The 26,495-nt window shown below is 35.6% G+C and overlaps 1 protein-coding gene across 1 annotated transcript in view; it reads right to left on the bottom strand.

Annotated features, from left to right (window-relative positions):
• The window catches only part of TMPRSS15 (transmembrane serine protease 15), a 51,427-nt gene that overhangs the window by 1,620 nt on the left and 23,312 nt on the right, over window positions 1-26,495 (bottom strand). The window contains exons 12-26 of the mRNA XM_053969833.1: window positions 25,313-25,462; window positions 22,941-23,043; window positions 22,337-22,487; window positions 20,995-21,136; window positions 17,295-17,384; window positions 16,038-16,163; window positions 15,433-15,564; window positions 14,100-14,210; window positions 11,088-11,220; window positions 7,297-7,392; window positions 4,057-4,106; window positions 3,438-3,612; window positions 1,598-1,779; window positions 1,286-1,381; window positions 249-388 (exon numbers count right to left, since the gene is read on the bottom strand). Of these exons, the coding sequence (XP_053825808.1) occupies window positions 249-388; window positions 1,286-1,381; window positions 1,598-1,779; window positions 3,438-3,612; window positions 4,057-4,106; window positions 7,297-7,392; window positions 11,088-11,220; window positions 14,100-14,210; window positions 15,433-15,564; window positions 16,038-16,163; window positions 17,295-17,384; window positions 20,995-21,136; window positions 22,337-22,487; window positions 22,941-23,043; window positions 25,313-25,462 (1,877 nt within the window). The remainder of the gene's footprint in view (window positions 1-248; window positions 389-1,285; window positions 1,382-1,597; window positions 1,780-3,437; window positions 3,613-4,056; window positions 4,107-7,296; window positions 7,393-11,087; window positions 11,221-14,099; window positions 14,211-15,432; window positions 15,565-16,037; window positions 16,164-17,294; window positions 17,385-20,994; window positions 21,137-22,336; window positions 22,488-22,940; window positions 23,044-25,312; window positions 25,463-26,495) is intronic.

The following is a 26,495-nucleotide window of genomic DNA, read 5'->3' as shown; positions in this document are numbered from 1 at the left end:
GCAAAAAATTTCCAGTCCTCATATTTATCTCCCTCCATGGTTGTTTATGGCAAGATGGCACAAAAAAAAAAAAAAAAAAATTAAACTTGTATCCTGATAAATTATTAAATGGGCAAAGTACCATGAGTAGAAATTATATTAATGGACAGGGATTGTTCTGTTTTTCATGAGTGGAGGATCAGGGAGCGTTTTATTCAGTAACTAGATGAGATTTAAGCCAGCAGTGGAAATGAGTTGCTTCTACTTACCTGGCAGGAATCTATTCCTCCCATGTCATATCCTGCACAGAGCATATTCTCAGTAATATTATATTTTGGCATCCATTGCTGGCATTTTTCATTAGAAAGGAGAGGGACCTCTGCTTCTTGCAATATATTTGAAGAGGGACCTGATGAAAATATAAAGTGCATTTACCTGCAGCATTAAATGCATGCATCCCACTGGGAATGCTGATGGTTTTGTTCCTCTTCCAGCATGCTCAGCATGCTCCTGAGCAGCAGGAATCCCTGCCTTACTGCTGTACTATTCAGGCTTATGCCCCTATAACACAGTCACTGATTAAACAGGGCTCATTAACTGAATTCTGTCTTTCATTGTGTAATGGGACTGAATTTGGTTACAATTGAATCAAGATTACTAAAATCAATGACTATGAACTCACTGTGGGGAGATCTAAGGGATGATTAAAGGCTTAAGAACATGGGTTGTCTAGTGTTTCCTCACCATTCATTGTGTAACTTCGGTTAAAGTTTTTAAAAAAAACTTTCTTTTATTAATTCCTACCCAAAATTTTAAATGCAATTCAATGTAGAAGTCAATGTATTCAACTGGGTAAGTGAAATGGCGTATTTATTGTTTCAGAGAGACTCCAAATCTGGAGCATATGACATACAAACAGAACATACATTTCACACAGTTTTCTTGACTTCTGTGGAAAATCATTTGCACATTGTCATAAAGACTAATCTTCCTCTTCCCCCACCCAGTATCTGGAACCAAGATGTACATATTTCATGTTGAGAAAAGTAGTCATCATAACTTCTAAGTGGATGTAGGAAGCTTTCTTCATAGCCTATTGAACTTAGATATGTATGTTTTCTTCTAAGAGATACATTATAACTATCATTTTGATTCAGAGAAGGAATAGTGGAATGGGAATGTTCCTAAATTTTCATATGGAAGAGTAGCTCTCTAAACTATTTGACCTTAGCAACTCCTGTGGAATAGGAGCAAGCTTCCCCTCACAGCTACATGCCTGTCAGAATTCTCCAAGCAGGTGACCCACCTTCATTCCTAATATTTCCCCAGCCAGCAATGGAGCAGTTAATTCCTGGTAAAAACTGTTGATTTTTTTCTGGTAGGCAGATAGGTTGTATGTAATCTGTGAATGAGAAACAAGTAATCAATTTCAACCTCTTCCCTGTATTCAGGTTTTTATGAAGTCATACCAGAAAACATTCATTAATTCAAACCCACTTTTTGCCAAGATATCCAGGAAGTACTGAGTGGACTCCCCACCACCCTCATATGCTTAGCACTGTTCTGCATAATAGAATAAATGGGAATAAATGGGTCTTTGGGGAAAATAAAAACTCACCTGTATACTGCACTTTGTGTTGAAGGTGCATCAGAGCAATATCACTGTCTTTTGTCTGCTTCATGTAATGAGGATTTATAATTATTCTGTCGATGTTTCGGACTGCTGCTGGAGGCTGTGCCAGATCTGACTGACTGTACAAGCCAAGAACCGCTTGCCAGCGGCATGGCTTTAGTTGTCTCCTAGAAGTTGCAAGGAGAGTATTCACAATTAGGAATGATTAATGGAAGTTTCAAAAAATATGTATCAGATAAAATGCTGATATTCAGCCTCGTGGTAATCCATAGCATGTGCACGTTTTGTCAAATAAATAGAACAGAGTAGATGTGCTTAGAATTCCGTGAGTATCACTGTCTTAAATATCCACACTGCAGATATGTGTTGCTGACTTTTTTATGGTGAGCTTATAATGCATTATTTATAATGAATTAATCAGATGGTGGTGCAGAGGAGGAAAATACATTAACTAAATTACCATGGCTTTTTAAACACTATGAAGAATACTGCTGACTGCGCAGCAGGCAATTAATATTGGTCCCGGTTAGAAAATTGTAACGGAATGTCTAAAGAATAAGAGATCTGAGATGTTGTTGGAAATGCTGCAGCTCATGGTCTCAGAAAGCTAATCTCTTCAATCTTAATCTCAATCAAACAAGATGTGCTAAAACAAAATATGGCATAATCTGCATTGTTTTCCCTAATCTACACATGCTGGTTTGAGGCTGTGTTCATCAGGGAACTCAAATATTTTCTGTTTTTTAATCAATCACTTTATAGTTTAAAAAGTACATTTTCAGCCTGATTGTTGGACTGAATTGGTTTCTGCTCATCTTTTGGTTCAAGAGGTTCTTTTGTTCTAAACTAGGAGTGTCCAAGTTAAATGTTTAGAAGGTGTGAAACTTCAATCTTCAATTTAGGAAAATTCTAGCAAAGGCAGGATGATAAAATCAGATTTAGTTGAAATAGAAAGATGATTCAAGTGAAAAGGAAGTATCAAGACAATCGTGGATTTATTGTGTGGAAACTAAGAGGGCTTAATCCTTTTCATTTTAGTGTCTTTGTGTGGAATGTAGTGCCTGTAATGCCATGAGGCCTTGTTAGGATTTTGGCACCGTCTCCACTGCCCTACTATTTAGCTATTTGTAGTGAAAGCTCTACTCTAATTTTGGTTTTAGTTTTGTGATTTTTTTGTGTTTTTTTTTTTTTTTTTTTTGGGTGGGGGGTTCTGTGTTGTTGTTGGTTTCTTTTTTTTTTTTTTTTTTTTGCCATTTCAATTTCTATATGTCTTTTACAACATCTGTATTTATTGTAGATATTATGAAAGCAAATCCTGGAAAATATTTCAGTATGCATCACTTCTGTGAATGGTACAAATAACACCATAGAGAGGATATCCAATATTGCCTAATCAATGCACAGAAATCAAGATTTGTTCTAGTGATGCACAGTAAATCTTGATCAATCCAGGATAATATACAGGGGGAACACTGGGTTTAATTTATGGGATATGATGTCACCTTTTATACCATTGGTAGGGATTCACCTAATTTATGGAGGCCCACAATAATTATGGATTAAGAACCAATGCTCAGTATTAATACCATGCATTTAAAGTTCAATTCCTTATTGCTCAGGAAATGCTGCTTGGTTTCCACAATTCTCTGCATTAAAGTAAGGACTGAGGATTTATCAAGAAGTAAGGGAGCTTTCAGCTGAACCTACAAGTGATTCAAAACAAGGTAATTAAACCAGGAATTAGTTGTTAATTTTGCATATCAGTGTCACAATTTGTTCATAATCTGATGCCTCCTTAGTAAACTTGCACATAAAAGAACTTTACCCATAGACACAGTGTGCTGCTGTCACCAGCCACTCGTCACTGACAAGGGAAGCTCCACAAACGGGTTGGAAATTAAAATGGAGTGAAACTATCCAAGGCCAAGCCTCTTTTCTGGCATCATTTCCACCTATAATTCTTGTTCCATTATTCTGAGTTACCAGGTGTTTTCCACAAGCTAAGATAAAGCAAAATAAAATCAAATAAAATAAAAAAATAAAGGGATGTAGCATATTTTATTAGATTAGTCAGTTTTCTTGGGAAAAACAAGGCTTTGTAGAATCTGAACTGCTATTCAAAAATACTGTGGAACAAAGCCTGGGTTTTAATAGCTGAAATCAAGATGCAACTGTCTAAGTTGGATTTAGATGTTTTCTTTCCTCTGACCTTCTGGAATTTTTATGCATTTATTTTATAAATGTTTTCACTACAGATCCATCTCTAGTGTACACTTAACACTGAAATCAAATGAAGACTAACTTTTCCTTGTTTATGTCATTATGAGTATAGCATTTATAGTCCATCCATTCCCTAACCTTTCCATTCAAGCTATAAACATTTGGCTTTATGGTCTGAACAATTCAATCTCTCTGTGAAATATTCCTGGATTCTGTGTACTTACATTGAATGTTACATTGCAGATGAACCACCAGGTTGTCCAAACAGTGTTCTCTAGAATGAAAGTGCAATTAAATCACAAGGATCTGCACATCAGATAACTCTGACTGTCAAATATATATACATACACAGAGAGAAAAATTTATACAATTGTATATATGAAAGTACATACATTTAGCAGTATCAGCCTGTTAAGTATAATAACTAATGCTACATGTTTAAATTATGTTTTAATTATATTTAAGTATACAGCATTATATGTTATACAACTTTAAATGTACATATTCCTTTTCAGTGGGCACTTAATTGATTTATATTATGGAAATAAAAGTGGACTCTTGTGTTTTAGGGAAATGGGTCATCTGTCCCAGACAGATTTGCAATGAAGTTATAGCTGCCTATGGTATTTTTCCTACCTTTTGAGATGCTTTCAGTATCTTACCACTAGAGATCAGTGTGGCCAAAGAATTAAAGAGGTTAGTTTTATATCCCTGTATCATTTTACTAAGAAAATAATGCTACTGTAAAATATGTAGTTGCATATGCTAGGTTAGAAATTATTTAGCAAATATATAAAGGCAATGTCTGAAGAGCATAAGACCATAGATCAAAACTGCTCAAGCATTTCTGATATCCAGAGGTTTTAATATTATGTTCATAGTCTGTAATGAATCTGAAACACTTGGGACAGTGTGCGTGCTAGCAATTCAAATCTGCTACACAGAAATAAGAATGAGGGGAAGACAGGAAACCAAGCTCTGCCAACGGTTTGTTTCAAGTGAGCATTTCCACATGTCATTTTTAAATAGAGTAGGTGAAGGATACTTTAAACATGACAGGGAATGATGTATCCCTCACTGTGTTTGCTCTAATATTTGATATCTGCTGTGAGTGAGATGTGACCCAGTAATTTCCCAATGGCACAGAGGTACATGAAATAAAGTGGGAACTGCAACCACCCACCACCTCCCCAGTTAAACCTTCACTATAGTGGGGTGCAAATGAGATATTCCTCTGGCCCTGAATAGTCCCCCATTGCCATTTTCCTTTTCAAGGTAGGTACCTAATTTTAAAGCTGTAATTTAAAAAGTGGAAACCATTTTCTGTGACATGTATCCAAATCCGTAACCAGAAAAATATCAAGAAACCAAAAATGCAAGAAACCAAAACCATCTTCTACATAAACATCATAGCAACTAAATACCCTTTTCCACAATGCCTTCATAGGATTTCAAAGGGGGGATCAGTGCTGCTGTATATTAGGTCTTTTGTCTGATCCTATGCTTTCTCATAGGTAGATGCATAAACTACCTGAACTAACAACCAAAGTGTCAGATTTGTCCCTATAATGTTACATTTTTAGTGTAAAGGGAGTTGCCTGTCCCACCACATGTACCTACTGGTTGCTTCAGTAGAAATTACTTAATTTGCCTCTACTTTTTCTTCTTAGTGGAGCTAGCTCCCCACAGGAGAGGCACTTCATTGCCTGCACTTCAGCCCAACACTTCTCAGCTGCTTCTTGGTCTGCACAGGAGTGGCCAAAAGGCACCAGAGGCATGTGCTGAACACCCTCCTCTGTGCCTGAGTGTCAGCTGTCAAGCAGCACGCCAGGCAGAAATCTGGAGTAGTTAGGATATCTGTGATCTTCACTTAGAACTGGCAAAAACAATTAGTCCCTGTGGAATCTGCTCACATGTATCTAAAAGGCAGGATCTGGGGCTCTTACAAAGCTATCCTGCCAAAAATCACATTACCTAAGGGCACCAGAGAATTCTTTTGCTGTCTTCTGTCACTGCAGATTTCAAGCCCTATTATATATGCCCTCCTTTGTTTCAATGATGGATGCACTTGAATAAAAAACAATGTGAAAAATAAATTTTATAATTGGATTAGCAGTTAATGAATTCAGTTGCTTAAATTATCAAATCTGTGTGATATTTCTAGCATTCATTATATGTAGAAAAACCATGTGTGAATCTGCAATAGTGTCACCCTGCAAAATGATTCCTATCATCTGAAACATGGAAGAAGACACCTATTTCTGCAAGAGAAATGCAACTAAGATAAATGAATTTATTCCATTTCCTCCTGCTTTAATCACTTTTAGTATTTAATAGGTATTAACAGAAGACATCTTTAAGTCATTACTGCTCTTCAGGATGTCTTGTGGCAATGCTGGTTTAGACACTCATTCAAGAAAAAAAAGAAAAATAGCCTCCAATGATGTTCCATTAGTTTAAGATACTTTCACCACCCATGAGAATGATAAATGTTTGGGGTTAACAGAGTATAATTTAAAATTCTTTTTTTTCTGTAGACAAAATGATAGACCATAGAAAATGAAGACATGTCTCTTGCTTTGTTACTATGTGGTATGTTTATTAAGGGAAATGGAAAGAACATGGACTTTTGCTGTCCTCAACATGGTTTCAGCATTTTAGCAATTAGACAGTAATTTTCTGGCTCAGTGTTCTGGTAGAAATCCAGAAAAAAATTATACAGTAAAGCCTCTTATAAAAAGAAAACAGTAATTGAAGTCATTACAATTCTTTAAACTGATGACAGCAAGCCTTTCTGCTTGTATTGTAAATCCTGAGGATATAATCCTGGGCTAAAATCACATTTTCATTTAATTTACAAGAAATTACCAGTTTCTAGTACCCTTCAGAATCCCTTCAGCAGTTATTTAGACTGAGAAAGGTTAGAATAGAATCAAATGATTCCGAGGATCATGTCATCTAATGATTCATTTGTAAAGGTGGAGACAAATCCAGAAGTCATTTTTTGAGTGGGGATAGTTTGTTGAAATATAGATTCCTGTCTGCGGATGGCTTAAATTAACAATCTTCAGTGTGTCCAAAGTCTGTATCAATAAAGTCAAAGGACTATAGAGTGTGACTCATCATATTTCAAGAGATGCCTTGATGGATCACATTTTGGAGTGCTTATTTTTCTCTGCTGATTACAAAGAGAACCTACTGTGACAACTACTCTATAACTATGGGTGAATGTCACTCCATCCTAATTCTTATTTATTATATATAGGTAGTCTTAATTCTACTATATAAGGTACTCATAATTTAGAGATTTCTAGGTAAGAAATATTTTGATAAAAGAGCATATCATTTCCACAGTAAATGGATAGAGATGTCAATTAGGATTTGAGCTATATATTAGTGCATAAATAAACACCACAACAGTTAAAGACATTGTTTGTATGAGGAAGAAACCTCACTGTACCCACCTTTTTGTAAAAATTAGGCTGTGGTTACCTCCTTTGGTGATGTTGACAAATGGGCCATCTCCAGTGAATAATACAGCTGATGACATATTTGCATCCCTGGATCAAAAAGACACATGCATATTTTAGATATAGACCCTACTCCACCAGTGGAGCAATATTTGGGAAATGATTATGCTGATAGAATAAACACTAGCTTTTAAATTTTTTTTTTTCTTCTCCTCAAATAATGACCCTTTAGCAGGGGATTTTTGAGTCTTTAAACTCATTCAGATTAAAATGTGAGTCTCTTACTTCCAGTCTTACATCTTATTCTAGGATTTCTAATGCTATATTAGTATTGAAAGGGATATTAGTTAATTTGTTCGACAGCAAAAAATATTTGGTTTGGCTTTTCTTTGCCACAATGAAGGGTTTGAAATACCAGTTCTTAAATGTATGGAGCTAGAACTGAGTATGCAAAACAGGGCAGTAATAGCTGAACCTTGGGGTATCACAGTCTTGCTTTTTTGAGGGGTGCAGTTATATTATATTGTCTAGGAAAGAAATGAAACTGTATTTTGTATAATGAAGAATCTAGTGGAGTAAAAAAAAAAGTTAATTTTCACCTCATAGATCTGTTGAAATCAGAGTGGCTGTGGAATAAGTTAATAGTGTCATGTTTGCTATTGATCAACAGTGGGGTGTATTCATAGAGGCACAGAATCACAGAACAGTTTGGGTTGCATGGCACCTTTAAAGGTCATGTAGTCAATTTAAAGGAATCAATTAGTCTATTCTTTGACTAACTTTTTTTTTTTTTTTTTTAGCAAAGACTTTTTGAACTAAGAATTCTGTATATTATTAGTGAGACAAATTGACATTTAGAACCCATATTCAGATTTACTTTATAGTCCATTCTGCATCATGCACTTTGTGATACTTCATATGACCAGTTTGAAACATATATCTATGAAACATATTTGCTTTCCCTTGAGGAAGCATGGGGAAAAAAGATAGCTGTGGTTAGACTGCATAATTTTTTGGGGGGATGACAGCCTCCCATCTGGCCCTTTAACCTTACACATCTCAGGAGCAAGAAGAGAACCATTTGTTTAATGCACAGGGAGCACCTGGAGGTTTAATACACAGGGAGCACCTGCACTGTGTCTTCTCTTCAAATGCAGTAAATCTCACTCTCCTGGGAAGGATGAAGTCTGGAATCTGCCTGCAAATCTGCTGTGTATGAAGTAACAAGGTGTTCAACAGCCCTGCCATGCCAGCAGGAGAGTTGTATGATCCACCTGCTGGAAAAGTCACTACTGCTGCATTTCTCAGCCTGGAAGTGCCTTTTAGACAGTCTGAGAAAGCAGTAAAGTGCCGAGCCAGGTAGGCAGAGTCAAATTCTATGAAGAAGAACTTTGCTGAGACCAGCAAAGTATTCCCAGGAACTAATTTCCTTCTGAAGAGTGATGGAAGTTCATGAGGAGAATAGAATGAAGGGTTTCAGAGTAAAGCCTAAACTCTCACTGTTGGACTTTTAGGTGTGACAAAATTGCCAGGTCTACCACCATTCCTGGGTACAATTCAACAAAGACCCAGCTGGCTCTGGTTCCAGGGAAACAGGATTGTTTTACATCTGCCCAATGCAATGGGGAAAAGCTCAGTGTGTGATTTTCCTGGTTCCAGGAAATAAAATGATGACAACAGATTTTAGCAGTGCTGTCAGATGCACACAGCTACAAGTGCAAGCTTGTAGCTTGCAAAGGATTATTTTCAGGTTTCTCTAGAGCATCAATTTGTTTATCCTGCAGCCCAGACTCATTAAGAAGATTTGTAATTTGCCTAAGTTGTATTTTGTAGATGCACAATAAGCATGTCTTCAGACTGGCTTCTTTGGTACAAATTACAAATGCAACAGTCACATATTTGAAAAATGGAGGCAAAAGGATTAACTCGTGAGATTTACTAGAACCTGTGAGGAACATTACACTTTGTAGCCCAGGTACATAAATAATCAGGATATGATACAGGACTCCTATCAGCTCATAAATGAAACAGAAAGTGAGATTAGCAAATGTATAAACAATTAATAGTAAAGCTAAATTGTCCTAGATGAACTTTAGCCTGTCTTTCTAATAAAACATGATTTTAGGTTGTAATTCAGTGTAGGAACATGAGCTACAGCCTACTCAGTACCTGCTATTGCAAACATCCATTTAGTAACAAATATGGTGATGTTTATAAAGAAATATGCTGCTACAGGGGGATTCAAGAAAAGCAGAATAGTGTGATGCTCACAGGAGTTACACATATATATATACACCTATTCATATATCAATAGATACATAAATATAGACACACTCATATGAGAATTTTGTCCTGTGCTGTAACTGCAGTAGCACCCAGGTTACAAAAAAGTGATACAAGTTAGGTTTAAAAATATTTTTCCTTGACAGTGGGAGAGAAATTGAATTAATAAGAAATAACTAGGAAGATTAATAGGAACTCTTTAAGCAAGTGCACCTGAGTAGTTTATAGAGACAACCTGAAAGATAGTGCAACAGAATGTTATGGGGACAAAAGCACTAAGTAATATTTAAAGGTTAGAATACCATGGAAGGAAAAGTTTGTTGAAGCCCATCCAATGTGTCAATTAAATGAATAGACCACAAAATTACTTCTGTCCAGAAGGGAAAGGAGGCAGGCCAGGGGGAGAAAGAATCAGAGGAAGAAGGCCACTGGCCACTCTAAGGAACAAGGTATTTGACCAGAAGCACATTTAAAAATAGTTTGTATGTACTTACATGCATGCATACATAAATTACAGTCAGGATTTCTGCATGTAGCTACCTGATTTTTATGTAAACTCAGTAGTCACCCAAAGGAAAAAAGTAAACAACCCAACAAACCAGCAGATATTCATCCAATTAGAAGCATTTCTGAAATAACACTTGGATATTTTTCTAAGTCATTCTAACTCTGTGATTACTACAATTAAGTTATCAGAAGGCGATTTGTAGGCATCTTTCTTTGGCCAGCAACCAAAATAATGAATTGCAAGCTCAGAATTTAGTTTGATTATTAATTGGATGAGTGACATTCCCTAAAAACCTTAGCACTGCAGGAAAGCGAATTATTATTCACTGGATGGCAGTGGAGTAGCACATGATGTAAATAAGGCCAAAATTTAGGCCATAAATTTTACCATAGATTGAAAAATGCAACACCCTGCACTCAACAATCCCCATGTTTACCCTGAAAATTCTTCTGAACAGGAACTGAAGCCAAATCTGTTTTTCTGCCATATACTTCCCTACTCCATCCCTGCTCTTAGTCTACCTCAAGATTCCATTCTACCTAGCAGAATTCCAGAATTCCATTCTATTCTAGCAGAATACCCAAGTGATTATCTCTACTTGGAATGAATAGCAGCACTACAAAAGCAGAGCAGCCAAGGCTGCTGTTGGCTCCAGCTTTACTCTTGAGCCATCCTTATGAAAGTGAAAATGTAAATGGTGATATAAAGTGATAAAAGGGTGATGCATCCACAGCACTTTCCCAATGTTCTCCAATATGTATCCTCATGCCCAACCTGCCATGTTCAGAGTCATCAATCCTGTACAGAATGTCATCAAGACAGGGTTTGCCACATTTCTCAAATTTGTTGGCACACCAAGCACTCCACTTGACAGAGACAGATACATTTGCCATGTTTTTGGAGAGTACACCAGTAAAATGAGGAAGAAAATGCAAATATACACTCAACAAATCTGCACACAAGTTACAAAGAACAATGAATATTTATCACTCACCCCAACCCCAGCAGCTGGCAAACACTGTCTGAAATCTCTCCACTCCAATCATCTGCACATGCCAGATGCCACATCTTCCCAACCCTGGCCTGTACCAGCCCTTCAGTGCTCAGAGAGCCATTGAGTAATCTCACTGCAGAACAAAATGGGCAGAAGCATTTTAGGTAGGTGGCAAACCACTTTCCTCCCCCACCCCAAGAAAACAGAAATGTAATATAAGGAGATTTATTATTGCCAATGAAGAACACAAAAAAGTAAAAATGCATTACGGAGGTAATAAACCCAGCACCTCCAGGATGTTGTGTTCCCACAGGAAGGAAATGTTATTGTTACTTCCTATATTTCTGCCACAGGAGAGTTTAATACCTTGTATTTTGTATATGTCTCAAAAATAGACAATAAACAGTACATTTTTCCATCAGCTCTAAACAATGCATTTTTTTCTTAGTCAGCATAATGTAATTTCCAAATAATGAGTGAAGTTTAGTTCCATGATGGTCAGTAATACTGACTGGAAATAAAGTTAAAATGAGTGTTGATGAAAAAAGATTAGATTTCCAGTTCCAATTGCTACTGTTTTTGTTGCACTTTTGGTTAAAACATTCGTACTTATAATTAAAGCTCACTGAAAACCAGTCCTTCTCTAAAAACTTTTCCAAAAATAAAATATTGATAAAAAGAATTCAGAAACTCATTAATTTATTGGTAAAAAGTCTTATTGGCATACTGACTAAGGAAGTTAGACTGTATGGCCAACAAAATCTCATGTATACACATGTATATAAAATAAGAATTTCATTATATAATCTTAAATTTGTATATAATAATGTCAATAGAGTCTCACATATGTCTTACCAGCTACAGCTGCATTTTAGGCAGATTACAGGTATTGCCACTGTGAAGTAGAGAAAAGCATGCAATGCACTGACATTTATTGTTTTCCAAAATATTTTTTTAAAAAAATCTTGTGCAAAAAACCTTTTTCCACCAAAATGCTTTCATGTAGAGTACCCACCAGAGTAAATAAAACATTTACATTTTTAGAAATGTCTCAGTGACACGTGGAGTGCATGAATGAAAGAGGTGATTTAGACTGATTAATTAATTAATGGTAAATCTTTGATTAAATTAAATTAAATTAAATTTTTGAGTTTCTTAAACATCTTGGAATTGTATGCACTCCAAGATTTCTCCAGATTACTTTTGACACTTCTCTTCTTGAGAGAATTTGAACTGTAAATCCTTTTCTTTTCTCCTCATCAGATCCATGTTCTTCTCCAAATACATTATTGATAAGGAATAATAAAGCCATCGAGGATCCAACAACTGCTCAATTCAGATATCATATATTTTAGAATTTTGGCATTTCTTTGCAGTCCCTGGGAGTTTCAGAAGTTGGAAGATTTGAAAAGACAGTTTGTCTAGTTCAAGTTACCACTTCTGATAAGTCATTGATATTGGTTTCAGGAAAATGAGCAAGGCTTTTGGACACTGGAAAGACTCAATGTGAGAGTTTCTAATTGAATTTTCATTTTGTTTTAAGACGTAGATTGATTTAGCCAAAGTTTGGATTAAATGGATTTTTGGAAACAAATCTCCCAGGCTTTTCATGTGAAGTAATTTGTTATGAAGTAATAGACAATCAGTGGCAAAATAAATCTTTGGGAAAATGTACATCATGTTAATGTAGGTGATGGTTTTCTTGTTCAGATCTTCTTCAGCAATGACTGGAAAAATAAATTGGAGTTTTCTTTGCCTAAGAAGAAACCGAAGTGAATTTTATTCTATACATTTTAAAGGAAGAATATGTTTGCCACAAAATAGCCAATGGCACTAATTTGAGGAGTGAGTCTGTGTCTTCAGACATCTATCTATCTATTTATCTATCTATCTATCTATCTATCTATCTATCTATCTATCTGCATGTATTTACATATGCCATGTATATTTTTATATATATGCATGTAAAAAAATGTTGAAATCAGCAACTGACTGTCAGCACACATCTAAAAACATATCTGATCCCTAGCAGACCTCTTTAAAACAAAGAAATTGTGCTAAGCTTAAAGACCACTTTTAAATCTTCCTTTAGTTCTTTAAAGTAGATTGTCAGAAAGAGCAGCTTAATTTCTGTGCTAGGCCAAACATGATTTTAGCATTAGTCCTACATTTAAATTATTGTTTTAGAGAATCTTATTTCCCTGCTGTGTAAAATGAATTGGTATACTGTACACATGCATTTTGGAAAGAACCACTTTACCAGAGAAGTAAGGAACAGCAGTGAACAATGGATGCTGCTTTTGAAGCTCTGCCATCCATTCACTGCATGGAGTCCAGGTGGGCTGGAGGGTGCCATGTGTTATAGTCTGGCTTCACACTCACAAAACTATTTGGGAATTTCCACCAAAAAAATGCTTATTCTCTACCCTGCACTGCAGAATTTTTACTGCTGTGAAACTCTAATTCATTACAGTAAAGCCCAGTATAATTTGGAAATACAAAATGAATACAGAAGAAAAGCATATGTTGAGTTTTCGTTTAATTTTGAGGCCATTATAAACAACTACAGTTTTCAGCACAGAGAAGCTTCCTACTTTCCCAGAGTTCTTCACCAGATTCCATACACTTATCAGAAAAGTGACTGTTTTCCTGGCCCTGAAAAACTCAGTGAGGTACTGCTGTGCAAATTGGCATGGCCTGTGTGCATCTGCAGTGGTCTACATTAGCTGAGGTTCTGTGGCTGTTTTCCTAGGCAATTCCTGCGAAATATGCATGGCTTGGGTTTGATATTAGGAAAAAGTTCTTCAGCAAAAGGGTTGTTAAATATGTCAACCTGTGAAGTGGTGGAGTCACCATCCCTGAAAGGATTTAAAACACATGTAGACGTAGCACTGAGTGACATGGTTTATCAGTGAACTTGGCAGTGATGGACTAATGGTTAGAATCAATGATCTTAATAGTCTTTCCCAACCTAAATTATTCTATGATTTCTTTGTATGAAGGAAACCTTACTGCATTTTGCTTCATCAGAGCCATCTTCACACTGAGGTATGTTGTCACACAGGTTTTGCAATGGGATGCATTTCCCACTACCACACTGATGCTCTTCAACTGTGCAAGCCCCTGAAGGGAAACAAGAGAGGAAAATTCATCTGTAGTTGTGAGGAAGGTTGATGTTCACAGGACGTCTTACAGTTCACCTGAAGAAAACTGTGTAGATAGTATGAAGAGCCTTTGATTTCCTTTTCTTTCCATTTCCATCCATCTCTCTTTCAAAATAAAGATAATTTTGAGATAAATAGAAGATAATAAAGAATAAAAACAGAGTGAATTTTATAAATGTAGACTAAAGGTGAAGATTTTAAAAAATATTACGAAAAGTAATATTATTGTAACTACTGTGAATTCATAAAAAATCTGCCACTGGCTAAACAAGCTGGGAGAAACTTGCCATTTCTGAGAGTTAAAGTAAGAAAAGGAGCCTAGATCCTCATTGACTTTCTGTTCAGGTAAGTGCATGGTACTTAACACATCTCTCAATACATACTGCTTTTTCTTTCTCTGTTTTTCCCCTGTCAGACTTCCACAAAAGTAATACAACGCCTCTAATTAATTCAGTCAAGATTTGGCCTAGAGTTAGTATAATTATTTTTCCTGCTAAGCATATTGCTGTTCCATGTAATTTGCATTATGCTTCATTTTGCATATTTTGGTGAGTTGATTGCTGAATTATGAGTGACAAGTCTAATTGCAGTCCCCAAGAAAATCAAGGACCTTTCAGAAGGGATCTGGCTGGAACCAGATACACTGCTGACCAAATATTTAAGAGATTAGTTCTTCTCAGATTATTAACACACTGAAGACCAAATTTTTAAAGATGCAAGAAGAACAATATTGCAAATATTGATCAGATTTACCACAAACAGTTTTCTCTTCTAGTGCATGATATCAATAGTAAATATTTTACAAATGCACTTAAACACACTTTAATGACATCCTGAAATTATTTTAAAAGTGTTGTTTTTTCCTGGGGTTTTTATAGGCAATAGTTAGTATTTGCCCTCTTAACATCTGAGAAGATTTTTGTCAAAATATTGAGTCAATTTTCCACATAATATCACAGAGTTGCATATGATCTAGGCATTGCTCCAATTACACTAAGAAACAAACCCATCACTTTTCATGCCAAGAAATGTAAAGTACAGCTGAGTAACCAGCCTTTTTCTCTTTAACATTTGCATTTTTCTACTGAACAAGTACTGAGAGTCACTTTGCACTCTCCACGTTTTCTGAAATACATTTGGCCAGTGGTTTAACCTCTTAAATACAAAGGTTCAATGCTTACTCAGATGGTAGCCAGTAGTAAAGTTTGCAAGAAATCCCTTCCCTGTTGAAGACTTGTCTGTCCGGAGGATCACTGTCATCTGGTTTGTTGTAGAGAAGACATCTGGCAGTGGCCCTTTCTCTGTGTAGACAGCTATTCACCAGGACAACATGAGCACATTCAACCTATTTTGTTCATATGTATTTCAAAATGCTCTGGGTTCAAAAGCAAGTACTGCCACCACAGGGATGTAGCTGCTCCCCCAAACTTAACTGCTCTCAGACTGCCATGGTCACAGCCCAGCAGCAGATTTGACTAATCAGCATAGAACAGTAAGGTTCAGCTGAGAGATTATCTATCTGTTTGTCCACACACATAAACAGTCTGATTCACTGAGAAGTTAATGTCACACGGATTGCATGGAAAGCTAAGTGTGTGTGCAAATGTTTTGGAAACCTGATGTCACATAAAGTATGCTTTCTCAATTTTTCCTCTGAATTTCCTCTGAAATAAGGCCCAAAAAATGCAAATGAAATGAGAGGAATTTAATTTCCATGATATTATGTCCATCCGTTTGCTCCAGCTGTCTGATTACATTCATTTTAATACCCACTGCTGCTACTTGCCCAAAAGTAAGGAATCTGGTCCTCTGCCATCTCTGATTTCAACCACATCATGAATACTTTCCAGATCAAAAACCTGAAAATGAAGTTGGATGTTTTTTCCATTTTCAGCATTCAAGTACCACACACCTGGAAAATAGTAACACACACATAAAAATCACTTTTTCAGTAGTTATATTTGCTGTGCCATTTTCCTGTTGAAGGGCTTTGGGGGGAAAAAAATTCTCCTAAATTGTTAATAATCACCCAAGAAATTAAGAATTTTAAATCTTGTATTTAAAAGCTGTCAAGATCCAAAATTCTATAGTTTCTCATTCTTGAAACATTTTTTAAAACTAATTTTAGGCTTCTACAACATATACACATTTGTTTTTAATCATTCATGTCAGCTTTGAGTTTCCCCAAGGTAGTAAATCTCATTTTTTTTCTGACAGTGACAATGTGACAAAAAGTCTTGTCACTTAAATGAAAAGAAAGTAAAAAAAATGTATATATTTTTAAGGAGTGAAAAGTATTTTCTCACTAGCATGAATCTCATTTGGGAACTTGTGGAATGAATCCTGGAAATGTGAGCCATATCTCAAGCAGAACAGAAACACAAAATGACAATTCTTATGATTACCATCCCAGCACAATTCTCCAGGATTGAAGGAATAAATAATTAAAATTTCATTAAGAAGCAATGACAAAGCTCTCTTTCTTGCTTTATCCATTAGCAAGACATAGTGAACCACCTTGAAGCATTCACTTTTGCCAACTGTCATTTAATCTAAAGCAAGTAATGTAGTAGAATAACCATGTTTTCTGACTAGTATGTTAAGAAACATTCAATAAAGAGAGGATTCTTTACAAAATGCATGCACATATTCTTTGCCTCTAGAAAATGTGAACTCTTTAACAGCAGAAGTGATGATATTGACCTGGCAGATACACCAGGTTATGGTAAAATGGGGACTTTCATCACCTTATGTGCTGCTGCATTGACATAAAGACATTTGACATAATAGGCAAGGTGGAATTAGCCTGTCTGGACCCGTTCCATTGGATCATGCTTGTCTTCATCCCTTTTTAATCAGCTGGCACGTGTTTCCTTAGCTGCTACTCAGTACCACATAGAATGCAGTTAAAAGATCCCACTGTATATACCTTAGATCTTTTTTGTTTGTTTGTTTGACAGCGTCTGAGTTGGAAAAGCAGATTTAGTATCTCTACTTTTATATGTTTAAACTTCTCCTGAGGATTTGGAAAAGAATGACTTACAAAAAGCTAAATTAGGGTAGTTGTTTGGAAAGTTTGCAGAGCTGAATGTACTGTTTGGCTCCCAGAGTTCAACTGGCCCTCCACAGTCAGCTGAAAAAGAAAACATTTCAAAAACATAATTAACCTGCTGTCTTAGTCTTTTAATCAGTGGTAACAACGATAATTTCTAAAAGTAATTTTCATGATTATTGGTCTGCACACTGTAACAATGACAGAAATATGAAGACAAGAATATGATACAGTCATATTCTCATTTACAGTAATAAAAAAGCTAGGAAATGTTGAGAATAAGAGAAGCCTCCAAATACAACCAATTCATGTACTTTGCTTGTACGCCTTTCTTGGTATCTGATCCATCTCAGAATCATTAAAGCTGGAAAAGACCTCTGACACCATTGAGTCCAGCCATTGGCTGATCAACAGGACCTTGTCAACCAGACCACACCCTGAGTGCCATGTCCAGCTCCTTCCTGAACACCTCCAGGGACAGTGACTCCACCACCTCCCAGGGTAGCCCCTTCCAATGCCTGACCACTCTTTTGGAGGAGAAATTATTCTTGCAGCATCAGCAGAGATACTCAAATCTAAAGCTCCTTTTGTCATCTAGCAAGTAAACTTTCAGCAAAAAACCACAAACCATTACTTTGTTTTCCTAAGGATCCCAAAACCTTTTACAGCTAAACCTTGTCAGTGGTTAAACCAGTCATTTGCTTTTTCCTTGAAGCAACTGTTCTAGTAGGAAAAACCTTTGTCATAAAGACGTATATGTACTTACAGGTAAAAATTAACACAATTTCTGTAAAAGCAAACATTGTAGATACGTGTACACACATATACATGTACTCACAACAGGGACACAGGTAACTGTACTTTATATATTCAATATTGTTTCAATTATAATTTTGATGGTGGTTTACATCCCAAATATGTCAGCTTCATGTTCACAAACTTTACTTGACATTGAGAAATATTATTTATTTTTATTTTAGCCATCAGAATGACTAAATGAACCATGAGAATGAACTTTGGTGTTTTCCCAATTTTGTTGCTCACAGTTACTTCATTAAAAAATAAACAGTGCTCCTCCACTTGCTTCAGGAAATCGTAGTTAAGGCAAAACAGCTTTACCTTCTTTTGTTGTTTATGTTTTGGTTTATTTTTTATGTTTTATTCCTTGAATTAAACTTTTTTTTTTTTTTCCAAACTCTCAGACTTTGGCTAAACTTCAGCTCTCTCCTCCCCACCCCTTATGGCTCAAATTTGCATGCCATGATGTCTGATAGCATCTCACATTCTGAGCCCCTCGGTTGGGGACTGCAAAATCTACAAGTCCTGCCAAGTCTGACCACTGAATCCCACCGGGAGAAAGCTCATAAAAACAAACAAACAAACAAACACCACCAGAAAAACCCCAAAACCCTCAAGAAAAACTTGAATTTCCTCACAACAGCCATTTTCTAGAACTTTCTATTTCACCGAATCACTCCTGGCAAGAAAAGCTGAATGCTCAGAAAGGAAAAGGAGCTGTTAACAATCTCATCCTGACTAATAAGTATATTATGTTTCAGCCATATGGCTCACAAGGAAGATTATTTTCTATAAATACCATGGACAACAGATAAAGATTACATTGGGGTTTTTTTTAATGGAATATTATGGCATGTGAAATCTGATCTGGTCTTGACTACATGTAAGGCACATAAGTAGTGATCTTTGTCTAGCATGGCAAAATAAGAGAAGAAATTGAATTTACTCATATCCTGAAACAATATTTTAAAAATTTTCAGTGCTCTTTGAACATAAATTCATTTGGAGTTATTCATACAGCTGTTACTCGTTAGAGAACCAAGCAGTAATCACTACCAACAATCTTGGCTGAGCACAACAGATGACTTTATCAATATTTTAGAAATTATATACCTGTATCTCTGTTCTTTGGCCAAAACTTCAGTCTATATTGACATAAGTGTGGAATGTACACTGTCTTTTCCACACCGTTGTTTGTGTTAAAATATAGATTATAAATTAAAATGAAGATGAAAGCAATCTTTGTTTTAGATGAAAGCATAAGGTGACAGACTTGTGCAAAAGACAAAAGGAAATCCGGCTTTCCCATGCCACCATCAAAAATATCCTTTTTTACATTTCAAGGAGCTTTTGTGGCACTGTGAATGATGCCAGTGACTTGTACTGAAGCTCTAATTCTAGTAAAAGAAATTGACTCAGCTCAAATTCTTTTATGTTTTGTTTATGGACATGACATTTGTAGTGGAATCATTAGTGTTAGTAAGCTTGTACACATTCATCAAAGTAATTTCATACTTCTTTGAAGATGATTGATAACATTCACTTTTTTTTTTTCATCAGGTTACAGATAGCAAGTAATAGCATGTACCAATAAAATTATGAAAACAAGTTATTTTTTCCCCAGCAACAGCTTAGACTGTCCTTTTGTATCATGGATCTCTTTAATCTCCTTCATAAGGAGTTATAAGCCATATTACCATGTCCCTTTTTTGAATGGTAAAATTTTATGACCATGAACTGGGTAGAGATCTTTAGTTTGATATTCCTTTGGTGTTTCTCAGAAGCACTCAGCTACTATTTACCACAGGGCTGTTCTACCACTAATCATCAGACTGGTGCTAACTTGTGAGGTGTATTTACCCACAGCACCTGAAGGTTAGCTGGAGGGGGCAGACATCAGCATCTCTCCACAAAATTACTTTAATAAAAACTGCTATTGAATTCCAAAACTCATTTTGAGGAACTATGACTGAAATTACTACAGTTATTAAAATTTCATTTTGCTTACATACACACCTTGTTGAACTTTACCTCCCCGTGTCTCATGATAGAGCTCTAAAACTGCATTTTACTCTTCTATTTAGAAGGTTTTTTGCTTACTTGTCCTGATGCAGTAGATTTGGAGGTGACAGATTTGAAAGAATAATGATAGTATACAGTGTTTCATCATGAATACAATGTGAGTAGTCTTACTATTATTTTAATTTCAGACCATTTAGACTATTTTTAAAATTTTTTATGTTGTTGTCATGGGGGAAACCAGCTGTGCTTTGAAAGGTACAGTAAATCTAATAAGATGCAGTCCTGGAACGTGCTCAATGTTTGCTTTAGTGCTCTGAAGCTATGTCTGAATAGGCTTTTTGTAGAATTTTTTTTCCCAAAATTTCATCCACTTGCAAAATAAATTACAAAGCAAGCCCCATCAGATATTTTAATGATTTTTCCACAAGCTCTATTTATATTTGTATTGGTTTTTGCTTTGAATGTGCTTGGACTTGTTTAACATCATATACAATGTTCTCTCTTTTATATAAGTTATCCAGATTTATAAGGATAGTGACAGGTATTTTCTCTTTTTTTTTTTTTTTTTTTTTTTTTTTTTTTTTTTTTTTTTTTTTTTCTGTGAGATATTCCCGTTTAGCTCTTGAAACTGGAATGTTTTGAGGAAGCTTAAACCTCTGCGCTTTCCTCTAAAATACTCTGCAGCTGGAAGGGTCTGGATCAAGATGTACAATCTGTCTGGAGAGGCATGGAACTTGATCTTAGTGTGTTATCCTGGAGATGAAATTATAATGCTGATGAGAGGTTTTTGTAAAACTGAGGTTGAAAATTCTGACCCACTCAAACACAAATACAGCAATAGGAAATCAACAGTGATTTGGTGTTTACTTACTAGGAACTAATGGGGTGGTAGCAGCAGTTGGCCTCACAGTTGGCTCTACATAATTGTCTTCATTACACTTTCCCTTGGTCAGGCCAGTGTCGTCCACGGCAATATCACTGGGACCACGCCTTTTAAAGGCATCAAAAATAACCTGAATTCAGGAAAAAAAATTAGAATTTTATAATTTAATGAACCATTTTCATCTTTCTACGCTGTACCATTCTGTCTTGAAAGCTCTTATTGCCACTTGAATCTACACTGGTGCTACACTCAGGGGAAGGCACTGGGGATGTGACAGAATTTCTCACAAAACAAAACAGCACTATGCAAACTGAGTGGATCATTCTAAGCAATGTAGTAGCTTCTCCATATAAATGATGAACATGATTTAAAAATATTCAATACCTTGGCTTTTTATATATACATTTTCAAAATGTAATTTTAAAAACAATTCTGCATTGCTCATCAGCCCAAACTTCTCCTGAACTAATTACACAAAAAGCTAAAATTAATCTCATTTGTTCTTAACTGCTCTTTAATATCCACATATTTAAAGTAATCCTGCAAACAAGGAGTTAGTGCTGGTGAACTACAGTTAGGTTTAGCAATCTTCTAGAGATCATATGTGGTTACATATTTCCTGGAAATCTGATGCAGCCAGGTCACAGATGCATTTATTTCCTCAGATGTTAAATGCATCTTTCTAGCAGTGCTTGCCAGAAATAAATCAAAACTACTGTAACAGAGCAAACCATCCCAAATGCCTGTAAAAATAAATAGTTTTCAAGAGAGAGATGCTGAAAGAATTGTCTAAACCTCCTCCTTTTGTTTACAGATAAGTCAAGTCAGTTGTTAATCGTGTGGTGTCAAATCCACTTCCATCTGCAACACACTTTCAGTGGATTAATCTGTAAGTAATTAGTGAAAACACTGATTCACAATCTGAAGCAATTTAAATTTAAATCTTCTCATAGCTAAAAGCTTCACATCACCATCACTATCAAGATTTTATATTCCAGATTTATATTCCAGATAAGCAGATTTTGATAAGCTTTGAACACTCTTGTTTTGTGGGAAGCTCTCATGATAACATTCATTGGTCCTTGACAATGATCATGTTTTCTGTTTTATGAAATATTAATACTTTAAATTCCAGAGTAGGGAAAAGGGGCTGTGAGAACTCAGCTGGGGATTCCAATCTTCTGCATGCTAATATTTATTTGATGGCAAGCAATTTTAAATTATACCAAGTATTATCTTTGGAACAGTGGAATTTTGGGTTCATTTTGCAGAAATCTCTGATATCAATTTAGCTAAAATAAATGAAAAAAAAAAAAACGGCTTAACAAACCTTAAAATCAGATGTTTCATTTAAAGTTACTTGTCCATAATTCCAGTTGTTTCCATAGTTTCCTTCTTTCTCGAAAATTATCCTTTCCTGACCATGCTCATCACTTATGCTAACTCTTAAACGGTAAACATTATCCCCATACATGAAATACCTAGAGGGGGAAAAGCATTTTGGTATTATTAGAACAAAGTCAGATTCCATGAAAAAGCGCTACTCTTTTTATTTTATAATGTTTTGTGAAATTAGGATTAATTTGGAGCAAGCATGAAAATAATATTAATTGTATGTTTAAATTACACCTGGAATTGTAGAGGCCTAGTTTAGCTTCATGACAAAAAACATTTCAGTGATTCTTAACATCATTTTTGTATAGAAATTAATACTGGATGCAGGGTGAAAAAGAAAATACGTTATAGCTAACTGCAAAAGTCAAAGCTATGAAGGAGTTAAACTTCAGGCCTGGAGCTGACACTGATTGTGGAAATCCAAACAGAGCCAGGCTGGTGTTGCCGGCACACTGAGTGGGATTAATATTTTAAATGAAAGAAAGCTCTTTGGGTATATTCTTATACAAAATACAGGTTTAGGAATTATGTAACAATACCAAAAGCTTAGACAATATGTATCTGAAGGGACCAAAGGCAAACTCAGAATTCGGACTCGCTCTTCTATGAATCCAAGTCCAATGGGTGTTGAAATATAAAATCCTGCAAGATAATGATCACACTTTAGCCAGAAGAAATTTCTTTTTTATTTTTTTACTTATTGAATTAGAGTTTTTATATTTAAAATAACATCGAGCACAGATAGTGTTGCATGATTTGGAAGATTCCAGACAGTAAATGTGAGTGATTATCCCAAGATATATTCATCAGTCAATGACATATTAAATTGAGCTTTTAAGCTTGGATACTCCTCAGAACTAGATAAGCAATGGGAAACTAGTCCTTTCCAAGTCAGTGGGAATCCTGCCTTATATTCTGTGAAGGCAGAAATTCTCCTGCCTTTATAAAAATGTCTTCCTGTTTGAAATTGCTTGTGATTTTGCAGAAGAATTTCCCAACATTTTCATAATTCGTATCCACATGACAATGGCAAAAATGGATTGTGTGCCGAGAGGGTGACAGAATGACTATGTGAATATATATGTGAATATATATGTGAATAGCAAGGTGAGGGATTATAAACAAACAAACTCCCCCTTTATTTGTGAAATTGGGTTTGTAGCTTTTTTCTGAGATAATTTGTTGCAGCTGGGTTTTGGACTTCTTGTTGTCATATGAGGCCAGGCCATAGAAGAACTGGGATTTGTCATAAGAAATGCAAACTTAGGCAGCTTTAAAATAAAATTCTTGCTTTATTCAAATCATGGGTGTAATCTAGTATTTTCTTCTATCTAACTAATACATATATATGCAAATATTATAGTAACAGAATTTTCAAATTAATATAATTATATTACTTAAATTATATACACTGTATTCTGTTGTTTATACTTCCAGATTATCTAGATTTTTCATGTGGCAGGCTAAAATTCCTGAAAATTAATCTGAAATCTGAATCAGGACTTTAATTTCCTCTGTTGGCTTAGAGAGCCTGCAGTAAAATAGACATGGTGTCTTACTTAAAGAAAAAAGTTCTTCATATAGTCAAAGGGACAGTTCTCTGTCTTTGTTTCACCAATTCTTTGAGCATTCAGATTCAATTTTTGAATGTGTATTAAGGCCTTTACTTTTCAGGAGCAGAAAAAAAACCAAAAAAAAGAGTTTCACTGAATGTAATAGCTTGATATTAAGGATGCAATTTACTCAAAATACAGCTCACAGAAATTTAAATATGCAACACAATAGCAACATTACACAGAGGAACATTACATATGCCAGCTTAGACTTGGCACAGGAGAACAGAGAGCACCTAAAATGGATTAACATTTTTGAGAGAGAGAAATCACTGTCAAGTGTTTTGTTAAACAAATTTTACATTCTTTCATCTGATTTGCATTCTAGGAGCCAAGTGGGAAGACAAAACAGTGTTCTGAAGATTGTTTAGAAAATGTGTATTTACTCAGAGAGGGGTGAATAATTTCTGTCTGATAAAGTGCAGAATACTATTTTTCTTTTCCCAGGAGTAACTTCTTTCAGAATAATTTGCAATTTTTCCACTTATTTGTTACTGAATAAATTTTATGTAAGTCTTGTATAGAATACCTATAACCATTGCAAAATCCAATTTGTATTTTATCTGGTTTTAGCTGGACTGAGAAATCAACTGAGAGAGTGATTGTTTGGCTTTATTGTTGAAGCAGAAAAAAAACTTAAGGGGTCTAATGCTGGTATAGGGATTTGTAATACATTCAAAATTCAATTCCTATCATTATTGTCTCTTTAAATAAATTCCACTTTTGATATGACCACTCTTCCAATTAGGTTATTTAACTGTAACAGTTACTGGAGTGTTTGTGTGTTTGGCACAGTTGGTGTGTTTGCTGCGCAGTAACTAGGGACACAGATGCCACCTGTAAACTGCAGGTCAACTTTATTTGAATCAAAATTATTTTGTGACAAGCATGAGGATGTCAATAGTAGAGAGGGATGAAACAGAAGTGATTTGCCTAATAAAGCAGTTATACCTTTTTCCTTCAAGTTAAACGTACAGTTTTTTGACCTATAACATTTTTGCCCAATAGAAATTCTTTTCTCAGATAAGGCATTTTGATGTAATAAAATCATTGACATTTTTAGTACCTCACACTTAAATAATTTTACTTATTCCTTTTTTTTTTTTTTTCCTTTTAGTTTTGGTATGTTTCCACAAGATGGCAATCACAAGGATAAAACATTTTATCTGGTGGCCCTGACATTTTTATGGCAGGATAATACAACATCCTAGTAATACCACTATGAAGAATCCATAATGCAGTGATATAAGCTAAATTAAGTTTTTCCTTTAATCTTCAAGCCACTTTTTTGATCTTACCTGACAAGTTGCCAAATGTATGATCAAATTCAGGACCACTTATCAAGGGAAAGGTAGGACCCTGAACTCTGTCCCAGTCTGAATCATCATCTAAATCTTGTATCCAGAAACAAAAGCCATCTTCAAAAGTGCAATTGATTTTCTCATAATCTGTGAACAAGAACTTCTAGTAAATAAAAGATCACAGAGATGGTAAGTTTTTTTCTTAGAATTACATGGGAAGAAGTGATGAATAATGTAAATTTTTAAATATGTTTGTAAACCAGCCCACAGTGACTTAATTTCCTCTTTTTGCAATGCAACAAAATTACTCAAATAAGTGTGTTGTTTGTACTTGCTAATAAAACACTATTTTTGAAGGGTAGCCCAACATACTCTTGCACTCATTCACCAACCTTCATTTCTGATCCTTCTTTTCCTCTTTTCTTTGCCAAGGCCTGGGTTGCTCCAGCAGAAAGGGCTCACCATTACAGCAGAGTGCTGTGCTCCATGCCCCTGGGATGCCCCTTTCTTTCTTATTTGCTCCTTCTTTGCTCACATGGCTTTGCTGCAGCATCCTCATCACTTTTGTTCTCATGATATTTCAGTGCCTGCCCATGGTGCCTTGACGTGCAGGTTAGGCAGGGCTTCCACATGACAGGAACTTGTTTTCTAGCATCTAGAGGGAACACGCCCTCTGGATGCTTCCTGCAGCATATCCCATCCCATTCCCTGTATCACATTCCTTGTTCACCTCCTGCTCCAAATGTAGCAGCTAAAGAAGACTTCACTTATCCAATTACCAAAGCATGAGTCATATTACTGCATTTTGTTGTCACTGTAGATTTACCTCATCCAGACTTTTCCTAAGGCCTGTTTACTGAAGCAGGTATTTTCCCGAGTGTTATTTCTAAATGTTATTCTGAACTTTTTTTTAAATATAAGGATATTGAGGTCAATGATTTCATAGTGTTGATTAGTGAACAAATTGGTTGAGAGGAATCTGATTGAGGTGCAGACACAGTTTTATTTACACCGATGAGTTTTTTAAGACATCACCCTACTTCTAGAGACAGGCCTGTAAACCTGTGAATAGCCTTACAGAAATAATTTATTTGATCTTTAAAATAGTATGATTTTTTTCAAAGTGGATCTAGTTATTGGACTGAGGCCAAAAAATGCTGTTTCCCTTTCCACCTCCATT

This window comes from Vidua macroura, chromosome 2 (genome assembly GCF_024509145.1).
Source record: "Vidua macroura isolate BioBank_ID:100142 chromosome 2, ASM2450914v1, whole genome shotgun sequence".
Classification (NCBI taxonomy): Eukaryota; Metazoa; Chordata; class Aves; order Passeriformes; family Viduidae; genus Vidua; species Vidua macroura.
This window is presented reverse-complemented; position numbering and strand designations above follow the sequence as displayed.